General features: G+C 41.5%; 1 protein-coding gene across 1 annotated transcript in view; it reads left to right on the top strand.

Moving 5' to 3' along the window:
• Positions 1–16,377, top strand: part of apba2b (amyloid beta (A4) precursor protein-binding, family A, member 2b) — a 68,842-nt gene that overhangs the window by 25,583 nt on the left and 26,882 nt on the right. Inside the window, exons 2-3 of the mRNA XM_039610134.1 lie at positions 11,203–11,697; positions 12,065–13,116. Of these exons, the coding sequence (XP_039466068.1) occupies positions 11,244–11,697; positions 12,065–13,116 (1,506 nt within the window). The 5' untranslated portion in view covers positions 11,203–11,243. The remainder of the gene's footprint in view (positions 1–11,202; positions 11,698–12,064; positions 13,117–16,377) is intronic.

Genomic DNA, 16,377 nt, shown 5'->3' with positions numbered 1-16,377 from the left:
CCCTACGACCCACCTGGCCAGACCATAGATGTACTCACTGTGAGTAAACCTGCATGATGATCACTTGCTCTGGTCGCATTTACATTTAGTAATGACACGGAACAAGTTTCAAAAAGGCAGTTTGTCGACTCAAAGACATAAAGATCAGAAACGCTGCATCGTTTTGCATCATGATTCAAGTGTTTTTGAACAAATCAAAGACAACAGACGGCATGCAACTGCGCGCTAAAATGTGCACAGCATATGTGAGAAACTGCATTTATTAACATTTTTTTAATTTCCAGAATTCGTTTTGAAGTTATATTTTATTTAGATGCAAAGATGTTGCATAAGCACACTAATTTCAGTGGTTGTTTAATGACAGCCTTCCTGCACAAAACAAGCATATCTCCCATCTGTTGTTGTGGCTTGAGCACGCTATAATGAAGCAACATTACATAAGAGGGAATCCTGAGTACTGAACATCAGAGTGGCTTTGAATTAGTCGTAGGCACAAAGCCGCAGGACGGTCATTTATCTAGCTCAGCTGGCACAAAAAGTTCTGCAAGTAGGCTGGAAGTGGATCGCTGCCAATACAAGAATGTTTTCTGCACACTAACTTTGTTTGTTTAGACCTCCACGTTACCAGAGGCAGCTACTTTTTTTGTCAATACATTTACTGAGTGTGTTTTTTTTCTTTTGCTGTGTAACCAGTAAAATGAGAGCCTGTAAGTAGTTACTTCAATACAAGAGACTTAGAAGAGTAAGAGGTTAATCTGATCTTTTGCTTTTAATTCATTGTATAAACTAAAGTTTTTTGGTTTATAATTTCTGTTTAGAATTCAGCAGTGACTCTCAGATTTTGATGTGAGGTAGGTAACCCATATGACTGCTGGTTACCCCCGAGGAAACAGAACCCCCCTGTTGAAGCTGTTACCCCTCCCAGGGCTGCAGATAGAGGGGCTGGAATTTTGTTTTTTCAGAAATACTGTCAAGCCAAGGGGATTTTTTTCATTCCTCAATCATTTTTTTCTCCCCGTCTGTCTCCAGTGGCTCTTGTTTCCTCGGCAAATTAATCAGTTTCGAGATTCGTATTAGTACACTTCTTTTATTATCAGAATATGCTAAGATGTGCTGCTCTTTAGATGAAACCGGGGGATTGTGTGTTCTTTCCACTTTTTCCTCCCCTTCCAATCGCTTTTACAACACCTTTGAAGACATTATCTGCTGAAATGAATTCTGGGCCCTGCATTAAATCCCATGAACAGTTAACCCGAGGCTCATTCACACAGCAGTTTAAACCCTCCGTAGCTGCTGGTGCTCCCCTTTTGTTGTCCACATGGATCTCCAAAACTCCCTCAAATATTCAGTATTCTGTGAGGCCTTCTTAAAGAAATGAAAGTTTATTTTTTACTTTTTTTAGTAAAGTCTGAAAGAAGTTCAAAGCCCATGTTGTTTGCCTTATGGTATTGCCTTCATTTTTGCTCTTCTCTAATTTGTTCAGTTCGGCTAATTTTATATGAGCAGGATGCTCTTTGTGAAAAAGTCAGAAGGAGGATGTTTTTGATTCAGAAACCATAGTGGGCCTGTATAAGCTTACTGAGTAACCAATATTTCTTCAGCAATATCCTTCACGTCATCTTTGACTTTCAAGGTCGATTTGGAACTGAAAACTGTTGTGTGGATTCTTTCAAGGTGCAGCACCAACAAAATAAGAGGGGAAGATACATGTCTGTCCCTACTGAGGATTAAAATAATTTAGGAAAGAACAAATATGTTGACCAGAGATGGGACAGCTTCCCATTGGCTCCAGCATATGAGCACACCTTTTTTTAAAAATATTTTTTATTCTTTCCCGCCCTTTGCCCTGACAAACATTTATGGGTTCTCACTGTGATTTGTGAAAATATTTTATCTTTGCAGTAAAGTTTTTTTTTTTTTGCAATCTAAGCTAGATAGATGATAACTCATCTTATACCGTTGTCCTTGTTAGGAACCAACTCCTATCAAAACAATAAGAGGAAGCAATAGGTCACAAAGCTGTTGCCTGCAGATCAGCGCAACAGGCAACAGCTCATAGTGTTACACATGAGTAACACTTTAGTAATCTGATATTCATACAATAGATGAAATTAAATTTTATTAACTGGTTGAAAAACACAGGGGGAAAAAAACTGAAAAGGGGCATTTGTGTGATTTCATTTAAGCCCTCACCAGGTAAAGTGACCAAACATTATGTAACAATAATGTTGGGTAGCTAACAGCCTTTTCTAAGCAGGTGAGCAACTGGACTGGCATAACAACACCCTTTAACACACCTTTGTTCCCACTGAGGCATACAGCAACTCAGTAAGATACCAGTCAAGCAGAAAACCTGAGTGTGATCCAGGAAAATACTAGGTTAGTGGCTCTGTCAGGCTTTACTTAGGCTTTGAGCTAAAGGTAAACATGCACACTGTTTTAGTGCAATCATGCTGATGTTTAGCAGGTGTAATTAAAGTAGACATGATCCTTGCCATCTGGGTGTTATAATGCCAACATTTGCCAGTAAGCACCGAACACAAGTATGGTTGAGCTTGTTGGGAATGTTTAGTATTTTACCTCCACAAGTCAGGACAAATGGAAATGTTGCCCTGGTGATGGCATTAGTGGAAGAGTCATCACTGAGAAATTTGGTAAAATTCATCCCAAAGGGAGCATGAAAAAGTGTCAGTCCCTCCAAACTGATTGTACAACAGTTTCGTTCAAAACCAGAAGCATCAATGAAGCTGAAGAACCACGTCTGGTGTGCATTTCAGCTTCAGATTGGATAGTTTCTTCTTTATTTGTTTATTTGGTGGCAGTAACATTTTAGATATATGGCTATATATCAGTATAAAAGAGAGATGTAGCCACTGTGATGTTTGGCTAATGGAGTCCCATAATTAAACCTCAAACGAGCTATCGAACACATAAAGCTATCAGGAAACAAGTTTACAGAACAAAGGAGGCAAAGGCCATTTTTTCTTAGATTTCTATCCAACATCTCCTCAAGCCTGAGGAGATGCCCCATGCCGGCTATTAGAAGAATACAGGTTTAATGCAGTTGGTTTCACCTTTCAGCCCTATAAGCTGCGTCCATGTTTTATATACAGAATATGCTTGCTTATGTAACTCAACACCGCTGTCAATCTCAACAGAGCTTTGTTACTTGTGTCCTTGTAGCTACTAAATATCGTCCTCTGATCCACCCAGAAAGCAAAACACCCATCTAGTGGATTCTTTGAGGATTCATTTTTTCAGAGGGGAAATTTAATCTCTACACCAAAAGTCTCACATTTTTCACCCTGTTGTAAAAGGTGGTATCGCACACCTTTTATGCAAACGCGTGTGTTTATTCTGAACTAAGGCTTATTTGATGATTGGCTTAGGCAGTCCTCCTCAAGAGACTGAGCTGGAAAACAAAGAGTTGCCATGGTAACAGTCAAGGGTGAAGGAGGAGGGTGTGTCTCTGGTGTTGTGCTTGAAGTGGCAAAATGGACATTGGCAGGCAGGATGGCGGGGGAGCGAGCGATGCGTTCTGCGGTCCTGTGCCATTCCTGCTGCTCACCAAGCCTCTTTTTTTCCTTCCTGTCTTCCACATATTCTCTCTTGTTGTCATCCTGAAGTGAGTGGGAGACTATGAGGAGAACAAATGTTGAATCTTAATGAGACAGCTCAGAAGAAACTCATTTTCTCCCTCTGTCTCTCTCTGATAGTATTTCTTTATTTACAAGCCGCATAACTCAGCACAGTGATGTTATTACACAATTTATCAGCATGTGTGTAATGATGTAGAAGCGCTGTAAGGTCAGGTTAATGCCAAACCGTTAAATGTTTACAAGATCATGTGATTGGAGCTGGCCCTAATAAAGATGAAGGATGAATGGCAGCCCTGCTTATTTCATGGACCACTGGGTATTTACATGCTTGGTGAATCCCCATCATGCTTGAATTACACTCCTTGGTTCATCAAAATGTGTCCAACAATTTAACACAGCTGGTTGTCTGAAGAAGAAGAATAGCACATTAGCAAGTAGGTACATTGATTAAAGTCTGTCCTGGGCTTTATCTGTCTGAACTGTGCTCAAACAAAAGAGTTAATAATGCAGAGATGCAGCAAAATGGAATTTTTATAACAAGCCACGTGAAAAAAAAAAGCATTATTATCAATAAAAATGATTTAGATTTACAAAACAAATCACATTTACCTGTTTATTGTGCTTTTCTTTTTCCTTTTTTGTTATCACCTATTTAGAGCTAAATGGAAAACAATTACATTTACAGGATGATTTGATGGTTGTTTGTGATATGAACAGTTTGATTTTAACCCATAAAACTGCCATTCATTGGATATCTTCACTTTTTTGGATGATTCTCTATAAATCTTAGAGGTCGTTGAGTTAGAAAATCTCTGTAGGTCAGCCTGTCTAGCCCCAGTAACTATGCCACAGTTAACAGTCACTTAAATAACCTTTCTTCTCCGTTCTGATGCTCGGTTTAAACTTCAGATGGTCATTTTAACCATATCGACATGCCTAAATTCATTTGGGTTGCTGCCTGTTGATTGGCTGGTTAGATCATTTTGATAACAAGGAGTTCAACAGGTGTATATAATAAAGTGACCCGTGTGTATGTCACAAACCGAATAATGATTTGTTGATGACCCGTCTTATGTAGCTAGCAAGCAAACACCATGATGAAAGACACCCGAGAAACAAAAGTGGATAATCAGAGAATCGACATGAGAGTTTCAGCTTCGCTGGCTATAATGGGTGCTGTGGTTCAGTCGTGATCCAGCGGAAATGTTGGTTTCATGCATGAATATTCTGCAGAATGCACATTTCTGTGCAAAGATCAAAAGAATGAGCTTCAGGGTAAACAAATCTTTAGTGCTAGGTCAAACCTAAACGGAGCGAGGCACTCAACAGCCAGTGACTTTGAAATGTCAGTGATCTAGCTAATGCTAATAGTGTTTACTTGTTTAACTGCATGTCAACAGCACTTGACATGCAGTGGCTTGTTGTTGGTAGTTTGCCTCAGTTTTGAAATTAGCTTGTAAAATGAGAGACTGCAATGCTCCAGCCTTTCAGTAAGCTAATTTCTCCACTCCCACTGCTCCACTTTTACTCCATAGAGGTCAGAAAAAGTACCCATTTGCTCTTAAATGATGATACTTGTGGTAAATAAGCAGCTGATCGGCAGCAAACATGTTAAACGATGACACATTTCAAGTTAATTTCCATCCACTGACAAAAATAATCAGATTTCCTCCCTGTGCTTGTGTGGGCTTTCTCTGGGAGCTCCAGTTTTTCACATCTTTGAAAATCGTGCTGCATTAATGCAGCCTATCTGGGACCAGGATGCTCTCACAAAAGAGGCTCTTGATCTTGAGTTTCACTTCCTGATTAAATAAAGCTTGATAAAAATTCAGTGCAAAACATGTTACGATCTAGAAGTGTGTAATGGATTGAATATGGAAGATCGTCACTTTAATCAAATTAACCCCCATCAAGAAACTTGATCTTTTTGCAGGACACAAGAAAGGAGAATAATAAGAAAGAGAACCTTTAAAATATGAAAAACAATAATCCAAAAGACAACTTAGCGAGTCACATTGGGGAAAAAATACAAGATGCAAAAACTGATGTCTGGGAAAGAAAAGACTATATAAACAAGGGGGTATAAGGAGCAAAGCACATGATCAAAACACAGGGGAAAAAAGGAGGAAGAAAAATAAAGATAAAGGTAAACAGGAAGTGGCCAAGGAACAAATAACTACACCGAGGCTAACCAACTAAACAACATGATGGGGACGGGAACACACTAAAGGCACTACCGACAAAACAGGGAGAGGCTAAACTGGGAAGAACTGAAGAAATCCGAAAAAAGGAATATTATTAAGAATTGACACTGAGTTTCACTGGAAATGTTAAGAGTTAGTTAAGAAAACATACTTTGAAACATAGTTTTGTAGTTTTACACCTTCATCACACCATTTAGCTGAATGTTTATAAATGAGAATTGCCCAGTAAAAGCAATATCTGTGATAGACGGGTCACCTTTCCAGGGTTTACCCCCCACTTTCCACCTTATGACAGCTGAGATGTGCTCCCACAACGCTGAAAAGCATAAATAGAGAAAAGAGGATGGATGAATGGAACCTCCATTGGTGCAATCTCAGTTAAATAACTCAGTGATCATTACTTTTCCACCACCTAATCATTCATATCCTAATAGCATCAGTGGAGATTAATTTCTGTCTTATAGCATTTAAAGATGATTTGAATAGCTGTGTAACAACTCAGCCAATAACCTTCAGTCTTTGTCTTTCTGTCCCTGCCTTATCTGTTTTCTATTTCTTCTTCCATGGTGAAGCCTGGCTGTCTAATTCAGTGGAGTGATCAGAGGTCATAACTTGAAATTCAGAACAGAGAGACATTAGCATTCCCAAATCTCACACTATGACCAAGCCATCTGCTTCTTTCAGATTGCTTCCCTTACCCTCTGTCTGCTCCTCATTTTTGCACATCCACACATATGCACACACTTTAAGACATACATGTACAAGGGGAGTGTCCCAGGATAATTTAAAGCTTTGTCTTACTGTCGCTGAAGTAGTTATTCAAGCAGACCCGAATAGGTCTGTCTGTGAAGACAAGTGGCCCCAAGTGCAGCAGAGAACAAACAAATGGGATACTGCAGGCAGGCCGGCTCATATGCTGCTGTTAGTGCTGCCTGTGTGTGCATATATGTGTGTGTCGAGCCTCTTTTAGCGCTGAAGGTTACAGCTTGAGTCAGTGCCTGTATTTCAAACGTTTGTGTGGGAGACAGATACTTGGTGAGCGTGCAGGTGGGGATAAATAAGTGTACAGTGATGGAGCCAGCTGGATTTTGATTTCTTTGTGCACCAGGCACTCATTTGTTTTCTTATCCATTGCATTTCTATTCAGATATTCTATTCCCGTGGGGCTGGAACATTTCCCTGCATGCATTAAGTAAAAAACACAGAAAACAGCTTGTCCAGGAGAGACTAACATAGTTAAAGTCTTTCAAGTTCACATAGGCGGACATGTGCAATTTAGAGGTCAGACACAGTCACAGTGTTTCTCTGAAGGGCTAACACAAAGCACCGTGCAATCATGCATACAAGCTGTGTAGCAGCGTCTTCTCTGTAGCTCGTCGAAGTAGAAAATCGAAGAAGACCAAAGAGAGAATTCATTCACAGTGAGTCAATCCAAAACATTTTCAGCTCTTATGAAAAAAGACTGACTGCATTCCTGTACATTGCCCCAAACTTAACGGCTAACTTTGAGCTACACTTCTCATTTAAAGTTTCACAAACTGCAAAGACTACCCCTGAGGGCGAGCTGACAGAGTATAATCACGTACATTCAGCGCTTGCAGAAAAGTATTAGTCACTAGTCTGAATTTACCTCCTGAAAGTATCGCCGCAGAGAAGTAAAGAAGATAAACTCCTTCGTGATTTTCATGCCACTTTGAATGTAGGTAATCTCATCTCGAGAATGTGTCTGAAAAATAATAGCAACTGGCGCTTGTCTCATTATGACTGTCAAAGAGGAATGGAGAAAGTCGAGATGAAAAACACTGAAAAAACCTGCACTGAACGTGGGACCTCAATGATACAATGAGAGGGTGAGACAGGACCCCGCCCCCCTCCTTACTGAGTGCTTCCTTTGGCAGTTCAGCATCAGCAGCCGCTGTCTTGAGCTGACAGGAGCTACCTGCGTGCCCACACATAGCCTGATAACATCTGACTGCCAACTCCTGGCCTAGAGCCTGATATTTTCAAAACTACATTATCCTTTAATCAGCAATGATGCTAAACTTGATAGAGGTAACCACACACACTCAAGGGGAAAACACAAAACACAGTATGCAGCTGACAATGTGCCTTTATCTGGCTAAAAATGTTTGCTATTTTATTATGTTGGAGGATTGTTTTAACACCTTATGTCTAGTTAGCTGTAAGACAGCTGCTGTTTCCAGCTAAGACATTTCAGTCATAATAATGCTACTTATAGCTTTCTGAGTTTTTCTCAGTTCACTCTAATACAAGCTGCTGTAGCTCAGTTCACAGAATTTTGATGGCCTACATTTGGATATTTGGCTTATCACTGACAAAATACTTGCATCACACGTAGGCATATTGAATTTCAGGATCCCACACTGTTCCCATTCTTCCTGCTGATGCCTCATGTCTTATAGCCGGAGTCTGCTTCTGTTTCCTGCAGAGCTTGGTTTTTTTGGTTGGCAGCATAATGAAACATAGCTGCTGGTTTTCTTGTTAGGAGTGCATCACATTTCAGTACAGAAATTACTGGTGTGTTAGTGTCTTGGGCAGAGAGAAGGTTCTGGGTGCAAACCTTTTGGTGAGCTGGAGCGTTTCTATGTATGCTTGCATTTTTTTAAAAACTCCAAAGGTTTTCTTGCACAGTTTAAAGACATGTATCTTAGTTTTATTAGTTCTAAATTGGCCGTAAGTGTGTATATAAGACTGTTTGGTGTCTGTGTTAGTCCCAGGCTGTACCCTGCCTCTCACCCACTCACAGCTGGTATAGACTCCAGGCCTCCTGCGACCCTAAATTAGAAAAGCTCTTAAGATAATAGATGGATGGATGTTTGTGCTTATAAAAGTGGGAAATGTGGGTGGATTAGTAGATAACCAAAGCATAAACAAACCAAAAGAAAAAAGTAAGCACCAACTGGCTTTTTACCCGTGTAAAAGCACAGATGGATTGTGTGCCGTGATTTATTCTAAAATTACAAAACAGGTGAGACACATCCCTTGTGAGTGTTGTTATTATGGCATTATCATTCAAGTACAAATTCATGCAAAGTGAATAAACACAGTCAAATCCCAAATACATGCCACACAAAGCTGATTTGGGAAAAGCCACCTGGCTAGGGACTTACCGGATTTCCAAAATTACATGGCAATTGTATTGGCGCTGGGGTGTAAATAATCAGAAAATGTGATGTGAATGCAGTTGCTGCGTCAGTCAGGCAACACCACATGAGAAACAGGTGACTTTCTTGTGAATCTAGGAAGCCGAGAGGAGGTCAGAGGGTATCAGCCCCCAGGGGATGCAGTTACCCATAGTTACTGATCCTTCCCCCCAGCTCTGGGGATTTGTATGAGGCGTGGCTGAGCTCCAACGGGATGATGCTGGGTTACAATGTGAAGAAAGAAGGAGGGTGGAGTCACAGAGGTGCATGCTGTGTAGCAGCTGGTGGGGGATGGGAGGAGCGAGGAGTAGAGGCGGAGGGAGGTTGGGACTGTTGTTACAACAGATCGTAGTGCTATTGTACAGCAGACACCAACCTCAGGATACCAGGTAAGAGATATGAACAATACATGGTTTAGGACACGTTGAACAGGTGAAGGTTTTAATAGAAATCACTGCCAATAGAACAGAAGGAAAATCTTTTGACGTTTCATGCCATGTACAGTGACGCCTCATTAGATGATAGTGTTGCTGTGTTTCATCAGGTGCGTCCATGTGTCTGCACTTGCAGAAACTCGGTGACAAGAAACCTTCATGTTAGCGATGTCATTGGAGCCCGGTACATATGTACATATCTTTGTGTGCACATTTAATCTGACTCCCTTGAACAATCTCTTGTGTGTGTTTCTGTGCGCTTTCCTGCCTGTGTTTTGTGCCAAGTTGTGCAGAGCTAATTAACCAGTATAATCGCTGGTGATGGAAAAATGTTATTATGGCGAGTGAGAATGAGGGAAAGTCGCAGCAGCAGCCCTCTGAGGGAAGTTGTTTATGGCAACTGGATGGCACAATAGAGTAAGGGTGGTGGCAAAATGGATGGCAGTGCACAAAGGATGCATGTAACAGAAAAGTATGCAAGAGCTGAACTTTTTCAGTTGGATGTTGGGATTCAGTGCAGCAAAAATATATTCATAGGGCCCTTGTGATTTGTTTGTGCATTTATATCATACTGTGTTCTTGTTTTGGAGCTATGTGTTCGTTCCTCGCTTGTTACAGTTGTGTTTGGTTGTTCTTAGTTCTTAAATATAATCTGTGCAAACTAGTCTCTTTTTCTTTGACTGGATTGTCTAAGACAGTGCATGCATATTTTGGTTATTCAGTCTTTTCATAGTCCTTTTATTCGGTCTTTCTGTATTTTAGAGAGTGGCACATGTAATGTTTACAGCAGTGGGTTTTAGTAATGGTGTCTCATTAATAACTATTTTCATAAAAGTGACATCTACTGTTTGATCTTCGCAGCTGAAAGTACAAAAAGTGCCACCAAATACCGGCTTCAAAGAAACCTCCTCACCAAGAACCTTTTTCACAACTTCTGTTAACCATCTATAAGTCATGAAGAAGAGGGCTTACATTCTTTGAATACAAAGGCCCTAAAGTGAAAAATACATCATAAACTTGGACCGTTGCTCTAAGAAACAGCATGACACTGACACACTAATGCCTTTTTCAGTAATTCCTCTTGATTTCTCATTTTCATTTTCGATTCCAAAGGGAAAAATGGTAATTCGTATGTGAGCAAAAATCTTTCATCATTCTTTTAGAGAACGAGAGACAATTTGCTGTTTCTCTGTCTGCCCTGCGTAAACAGATCTTGCATAGGAGCGGCTTTTACCATGTCCCCACATTGAGTATTCCCGGCGAGTAAGCTTCAGAAGGATCAATAAGTGTCTTGATTGACTGATCATCTGCACTGGTATCTGTGCACATGTTCAGCACCTATGTGGAGATGACCTTGATTTAAATATTGATTCTTTGTCTGGCAGTGTCCCATTAGGTTTATGTGCAGGCGGTATGCCTAGAAAGGCTCTGTTCTTTGTGTTTATGGTTATAAAACAGCCTGAGCAACATGTCAAAACCACTGTTGTGAATTTGGAGTTTCAAATTTGAAGTAAGCACCAAAGTGTTCTTCAGACTGTAGACTGTAAATAAACCATGTCTTATTTAATTACAAGAATATATTGGATTCCCAGAATGTGTTTGTTTGCACATGGGAAAGGGAATCTGTTTATAGAAATGTGTTATCACACATGGATTTGTCCTAAAACCTTATAATTATACCAGCTTTGGCCTTTATCATTTTTTTCCATTACTGTAGAAAACTCTATGTGAACAAGCATGTAATGCATCTGAATTTGATGCCATTCTGAAGTCTTTCCCCTGTTTTTCCTCTGTCACATAGGGTAAACCCCACAACAATGCATGGCCTGTAAGCCGCCAACCATGGCTCAAAGGAAGAGGCCAGGGACCAGTGGAGGAAATAGTATGGCTGCCCCAGGTCCCGCCTCCTGTCCTACCGCTCACGCTACAGAGTCATGTGATCTGAAAGCACTCCCGGCGCGGCAACGCCCACACCGCTACCCCAAAGAATCGCATGAGCCGAAACCTCTCCCTCACACCTGCAAGGCACAATATTCTTCTCCCAAGTCTCAAGACATGGGGCGCAGTCATCCAGAAGCGGATGCAGATGCGGAGGAGGAAGTGAAGCGGTACAGCAACCACGAACCAGACGCAGAACTTCAGGATCAGCGTCCAGCAACACCATCCACGCCAGAACATAACCACGACCGAGATGACCCTAACCAGGGGGACTTCCACGGTGGAGCCGACAGCCTGGATGATGATTCCAGCTCTGATTATATAAACAACACCTCAGATGATGATGACTATGATGACGGTAAATGTGTACATGGTCAACTTTTCTGTTTTCCTTTTACTACTTTAATATCTATTATCATTAATTTTGCTTGTTTTGTTTATTTCCACAAAGCTTTGAAATATTGTTTCAAGGCACAATATTTGCAGTACTGATTTTTTTATTGGCTCTACAAATCAAAGGAAAAACCATAAATAACATTTTGTTGCTACCAAAGTTTGTCCTTTAATTAGAAATCGAGCCTGCTCATGCTTAGTAACTGTTTGCGATTTAGACATCAGTAAGCTAAAGTATGCATACAACTTATAGACTTATAGTAATAATTATATTAGTGAAGAAGCTCCAAATATAAGAACCACAACTTAATGTGATTATGAAACTTCTTCAGGGTTGGCAGAGGAGGATGAAGGTGTTACTTACTACATCCGCTACTGCCCAGAGGATGACAGCTACCTGGAGGGCATGGACTGCAACAACCAGGGAGACTGCAACCACAGCCACAGCCGGGGGGACTGCACCAGCACCATGCAGCTCGGCGGGTCCCACACTGATGAATGCCAGGAAGCTGTGGAGGGCTGGACCGAAGAGGGGGAGGGGCAAGCAAGAGAGGAAGAATGGGTGGAAGATGAGGAGGGGGAAGGGGCAGCGAGGGAAGAGTGGAGAGAAGAGGAGGAAGAGGTGAGGGAAGAGTGGAGACAGGGAGACGAGGAGCCGCGAGAGGAGTGGAGGGAGGAGTGCCAGGCCAGGCAGGAGCAGTGGGCGGGTCGTGAGAGGCACCGAGTGGAGGAGTGGGGTGAGGGAGAGGGAGAGGTCCGCTGTGAGGTGGTGGAGCAAGATCCCGATGAGCAGATATACAACGGGCGACCGGAGCCCATCCTGGACCATCACCACCACCATCACCACCACCAGCCTGCCACGCAGGATGCTGCACACACCCGAAGGGCTGACAGAGAAGAAGAGGAGGAGGCAGAGAGCGAGGACTACTGCCCTAACGAGGATGAAGAAGAGGAAGGCGATGAGGAGGAGAGGAATGGAAGGGCCTACACCGGAGACTACTACGCCCCTGAAGACAACGGGAACTCGGTGCGAGTCTCTCCCTACCGAAGCCGTAAAGTGCTGGTGGTTGAGGGGGAAACGGGGGAGGAAGCTGAGGAGGACATTGATCAAATTGTTGCTGAGATTAAGATGAGTATGAGCATGGGGAGTCTCAGCAGTGGCACAGACCAAAGCCCGGAAGAGCTGGCACAGGACCCCACACCAAGTGACTACCCTCACTCCAAGCCTGACGCAGCACCTTACCCTCCACCTCACCACCGACACGACAGTAGGCCCAAGTCCCTCAACCTCCCCTCCATGCACCACAACAACCCTGACCTCCAGCGGGGCCACAAGACACATCCACGCTCCCCTGATGACAGGCAGAGATGGTCCCAAGAGCAGGTGAGCTCGATTTTGAAACAGCTGAAGAGTATTGCCGTTGTTTTATATTTATATTTAATCCCTGAACTGAATGAGACCTGCCTTAAGGGCCTCATCTTCAAAGTAATTTATTGCACAGAACAACAGAAAAACTAAAGAGATGAGCCACACATTATCAGGCTACACTCTGATTTAATTATATAGCCCCAAGTAACTGTGTTTACATCATTTCATTCACTTGTTCAAGAAGAGGGCTTAGTTTGTTTTTACATAAATACACTTAGAAATAGGGGAAGTCACAGTCTATATAAATGTAGCCCCTTAGGATGAATTATTGGACCTCAAGGTAACTGTGTGTACCTTCTTAATGGCCAAAAAGGTGTGTACATGTTCCTAAGCAGTAAAAAAAGATCATATTTGCACCATTTCTCTAAGATTTTAAGGTGCAACTCCAGGAGATTTGTCTTTGTTGGGCCAAACGCAAAAGAAATTGGGCAAAATACAAATTTTACTCTTTGGTTTTAAGCTTTTATTGTTTCTTTGTTGATCTAACTTACATGAAAACACATTATTTTATGAGGAAAAATTGAATAATAATCATGCCGACACCCCGGGGTTAATAAACTTAAGCCAAAGCCTCCTCATGATGATTATGCCGACAAATTTGACTTTTTTTTCCTGTATGTTTTTCTTTTATTTTAATCAGTTCTATAAGGAAAAATATTGTTCTAGTGAGTTGTTACATTTTTAGTTTCATTCTCAGTTACTAAAATGTTTTGTATTACCCATACCTTTTGGTTTTAGTTTGCTTTTAGATGCCATAATACATGATAAGCTTGGCAATGCCCCAGTAACAAACCGATGTACAAGTAAAGCAACAAAGCAACAACAGGATACTTTATTTTTATAAGCATGTATATAGATACAAATATCTGTGTTTAAATTCCTTTACTTTCTTAATTTGGTCTTTTACATGATATGTTTTTATGGGCATTAGAAGAAGAAATCACAGGGTATTTTCATTTAATGTTTATAGAGTTTGGAAAAATGCATGAAGGTGCATTACTTCTTGGTCCAGAGGTACGTGTATAGATTGACCTCCAAGTATAAATAAGCAAAAAATAATAAATACCAATAAAGAAAATCACATGAATGACCAAGGGTTAAATTTACAAACTAATTCAGAACCTGTTTAACCTGTTTCATTTTACGACTAGTTAAACTGTCTGCTGTAGGCTGTTCACTGAAGTCAAGGCTATAAGAGAAAAACAGAACATGAGAGGAATACTCACATGAACGTAACCCCCTGCACAGTATATTCTGGCCATATACAACAGACTCTTGCCACTGGATGTGATTTAAAGAGATTTGTGGTGATAAGGAGATGAGTTACAGGTGACATGTTTGTCATTACCACCTAGAGAATAACAGGAGTGTCACCCCTCCCCCTCGTTACCTTGAGATGTCCCCCTCCTCATCTCTCTGCTTCTCACAGATCTTGATTAATGCACACACGCTGTACATGCAGGCTGATAGATTCAAACACACGCAGAGCCCCTCCACTCTCTAAAAGTCAGATGGTAAAAGGAGAACAGGGATAGTCTCCTGTGGGCAGCCTGCTGATACCCACCTGCTCCACGGTGTGCACGAGCGCTGCTGCATTCACTGTATATATGTAGCTCATTTGTAGCACAGAAGTGGGTCAGGCAGTGTAGCGGCTTGATGAAATTGAAAAAAACACACACACACACAAAAAAACCCAGTTAACTGCAGATGGAGATGACTCCCAGGCTCACTGAGATAATTCGGTCATTTTGTCCTCTCTTATTCAAAGAAATGTTCTCTGTGCACCACTTCAAAATGACCCTAGACTAGACCGGGACAACAGTGAATTTAATAAGAGACGTTTTTTGCACAGCGTGGAGCCAAAAGATTATGTTAACTGAAGAGTTACAAGACAGTTCAGGGAGGTCATCTACACACAAATACAAGTATACACAAAAAGATGCTGTGCTGATGTGTTTTCAGCACCAGTGTGTTTTGACATTTTGCAAACAGAATTTCTTATAATAACCTTTCTCAGTTACTTTTCTTTTTACTTGCTTAAAATTTATTCTGGGCTTTTTTTCCTACCATAACGGAATCCAGTGGGTTTTTTTAGAGCTTGGTGTTTGGTTCACTAAAAGAAGCCATTTTCACATTAATAATGGTGCGATTTTAGCAGTCAGAGTTTATTTACAGTCAGGTCCATAAATATTGGGACATTGACACAGTTCTAACATTTTTGGCTCCATACACCACCACAATGGATTCCAAATGAAACGAACTAGAAGTGCTTTAACTGCAGACTGTCAGCTTTTATTTGAGGGTATTTACATCCAAATCAGGTGAACGGTGTAGGAATTACAACAGTTTGCATATGTGCCGCCCACTTCTTAAGGGACCAAAAGTAATGGGACAGAATAAGAACCATAAATCAAACCTTCATTTTTTAATACTTGGATGCAAATCCTTTGCAGTCAATCAGAGCCTGAAGTCTGGAACACATAGACATCACCAGACGCTGGGTTTCATCCCTGGTGATACTCTGCCAGGCCTCTACTGCAACCGTCTTCAGTTCCTGCTTATTCTTGGGGCATTTTCCCTTCAGTTTTGTATTCAGCAAGTGAAATGCATGCTCAGTCGGATTCAGGTCAGGTGATTGACTTGGCCATTGCAAAACAGTCCACTTCTTTCCCTTCAAAAACTCTTTGGTTGCTTTTGCAGTATGCTTTGGGTAGCTGTCCATCTGCACGGTGAAGCGCCGTCCAAAGAGTTTTGAAGCATTTGTCTGAATATGAGCAGATAATATTGCCCGAAACACTTCAGAATTCATCGTGCTGCTTTTGTCAGCAGTCACATCATCAAGAAATACAAGAGAACCAGTTCCACTGGCAGCCATACATGCCCACGCCATGACACTTCCAGCACCATGCTTCACTGATGAGGTGGTATGCTTAGGATCATGAGCACTTCCTTTCCTTCTCCATACTCTTCTCTTCCCATCACTCTGGTACATTGATCTTGGTCTCGTCTGTCCATAGGATGTTGTTCCAGAACTGTGAAGGCTTTTTTAGATGTCGTTTGGCAAACTCTAATCTGGCCTTCCTGTTTTTGGGGCTCACCAGTGGTTTACATCTTGTGGTGAATCCTCTGTATTCACACTGGTGGAGTCTTCTCTTGATTGTTGACTTTGACACACATACACCAACCTCCTGGAGTGTTCTTGATCTGGCCAACTGT

This window comes from Oreochromis aureus, linkage group 1 (genome assembly GCF_013358895.1).
Source record: "Oreochromis aureus strain Israel breed Guangdong linkage group 1, ZZ_aureus, whole genome shotgun sequence".
NCBI classification, from domain to species: domain Eukaryota; kingdom Metazoa; phylum Chordata; class Actinopteri; order Cichliformes; family Cichlidae; genus Oreochromis; species Oreochromis aureus.
This window is presented reverse-complemented; position numbering and strand designations above follow the sequence as displayed.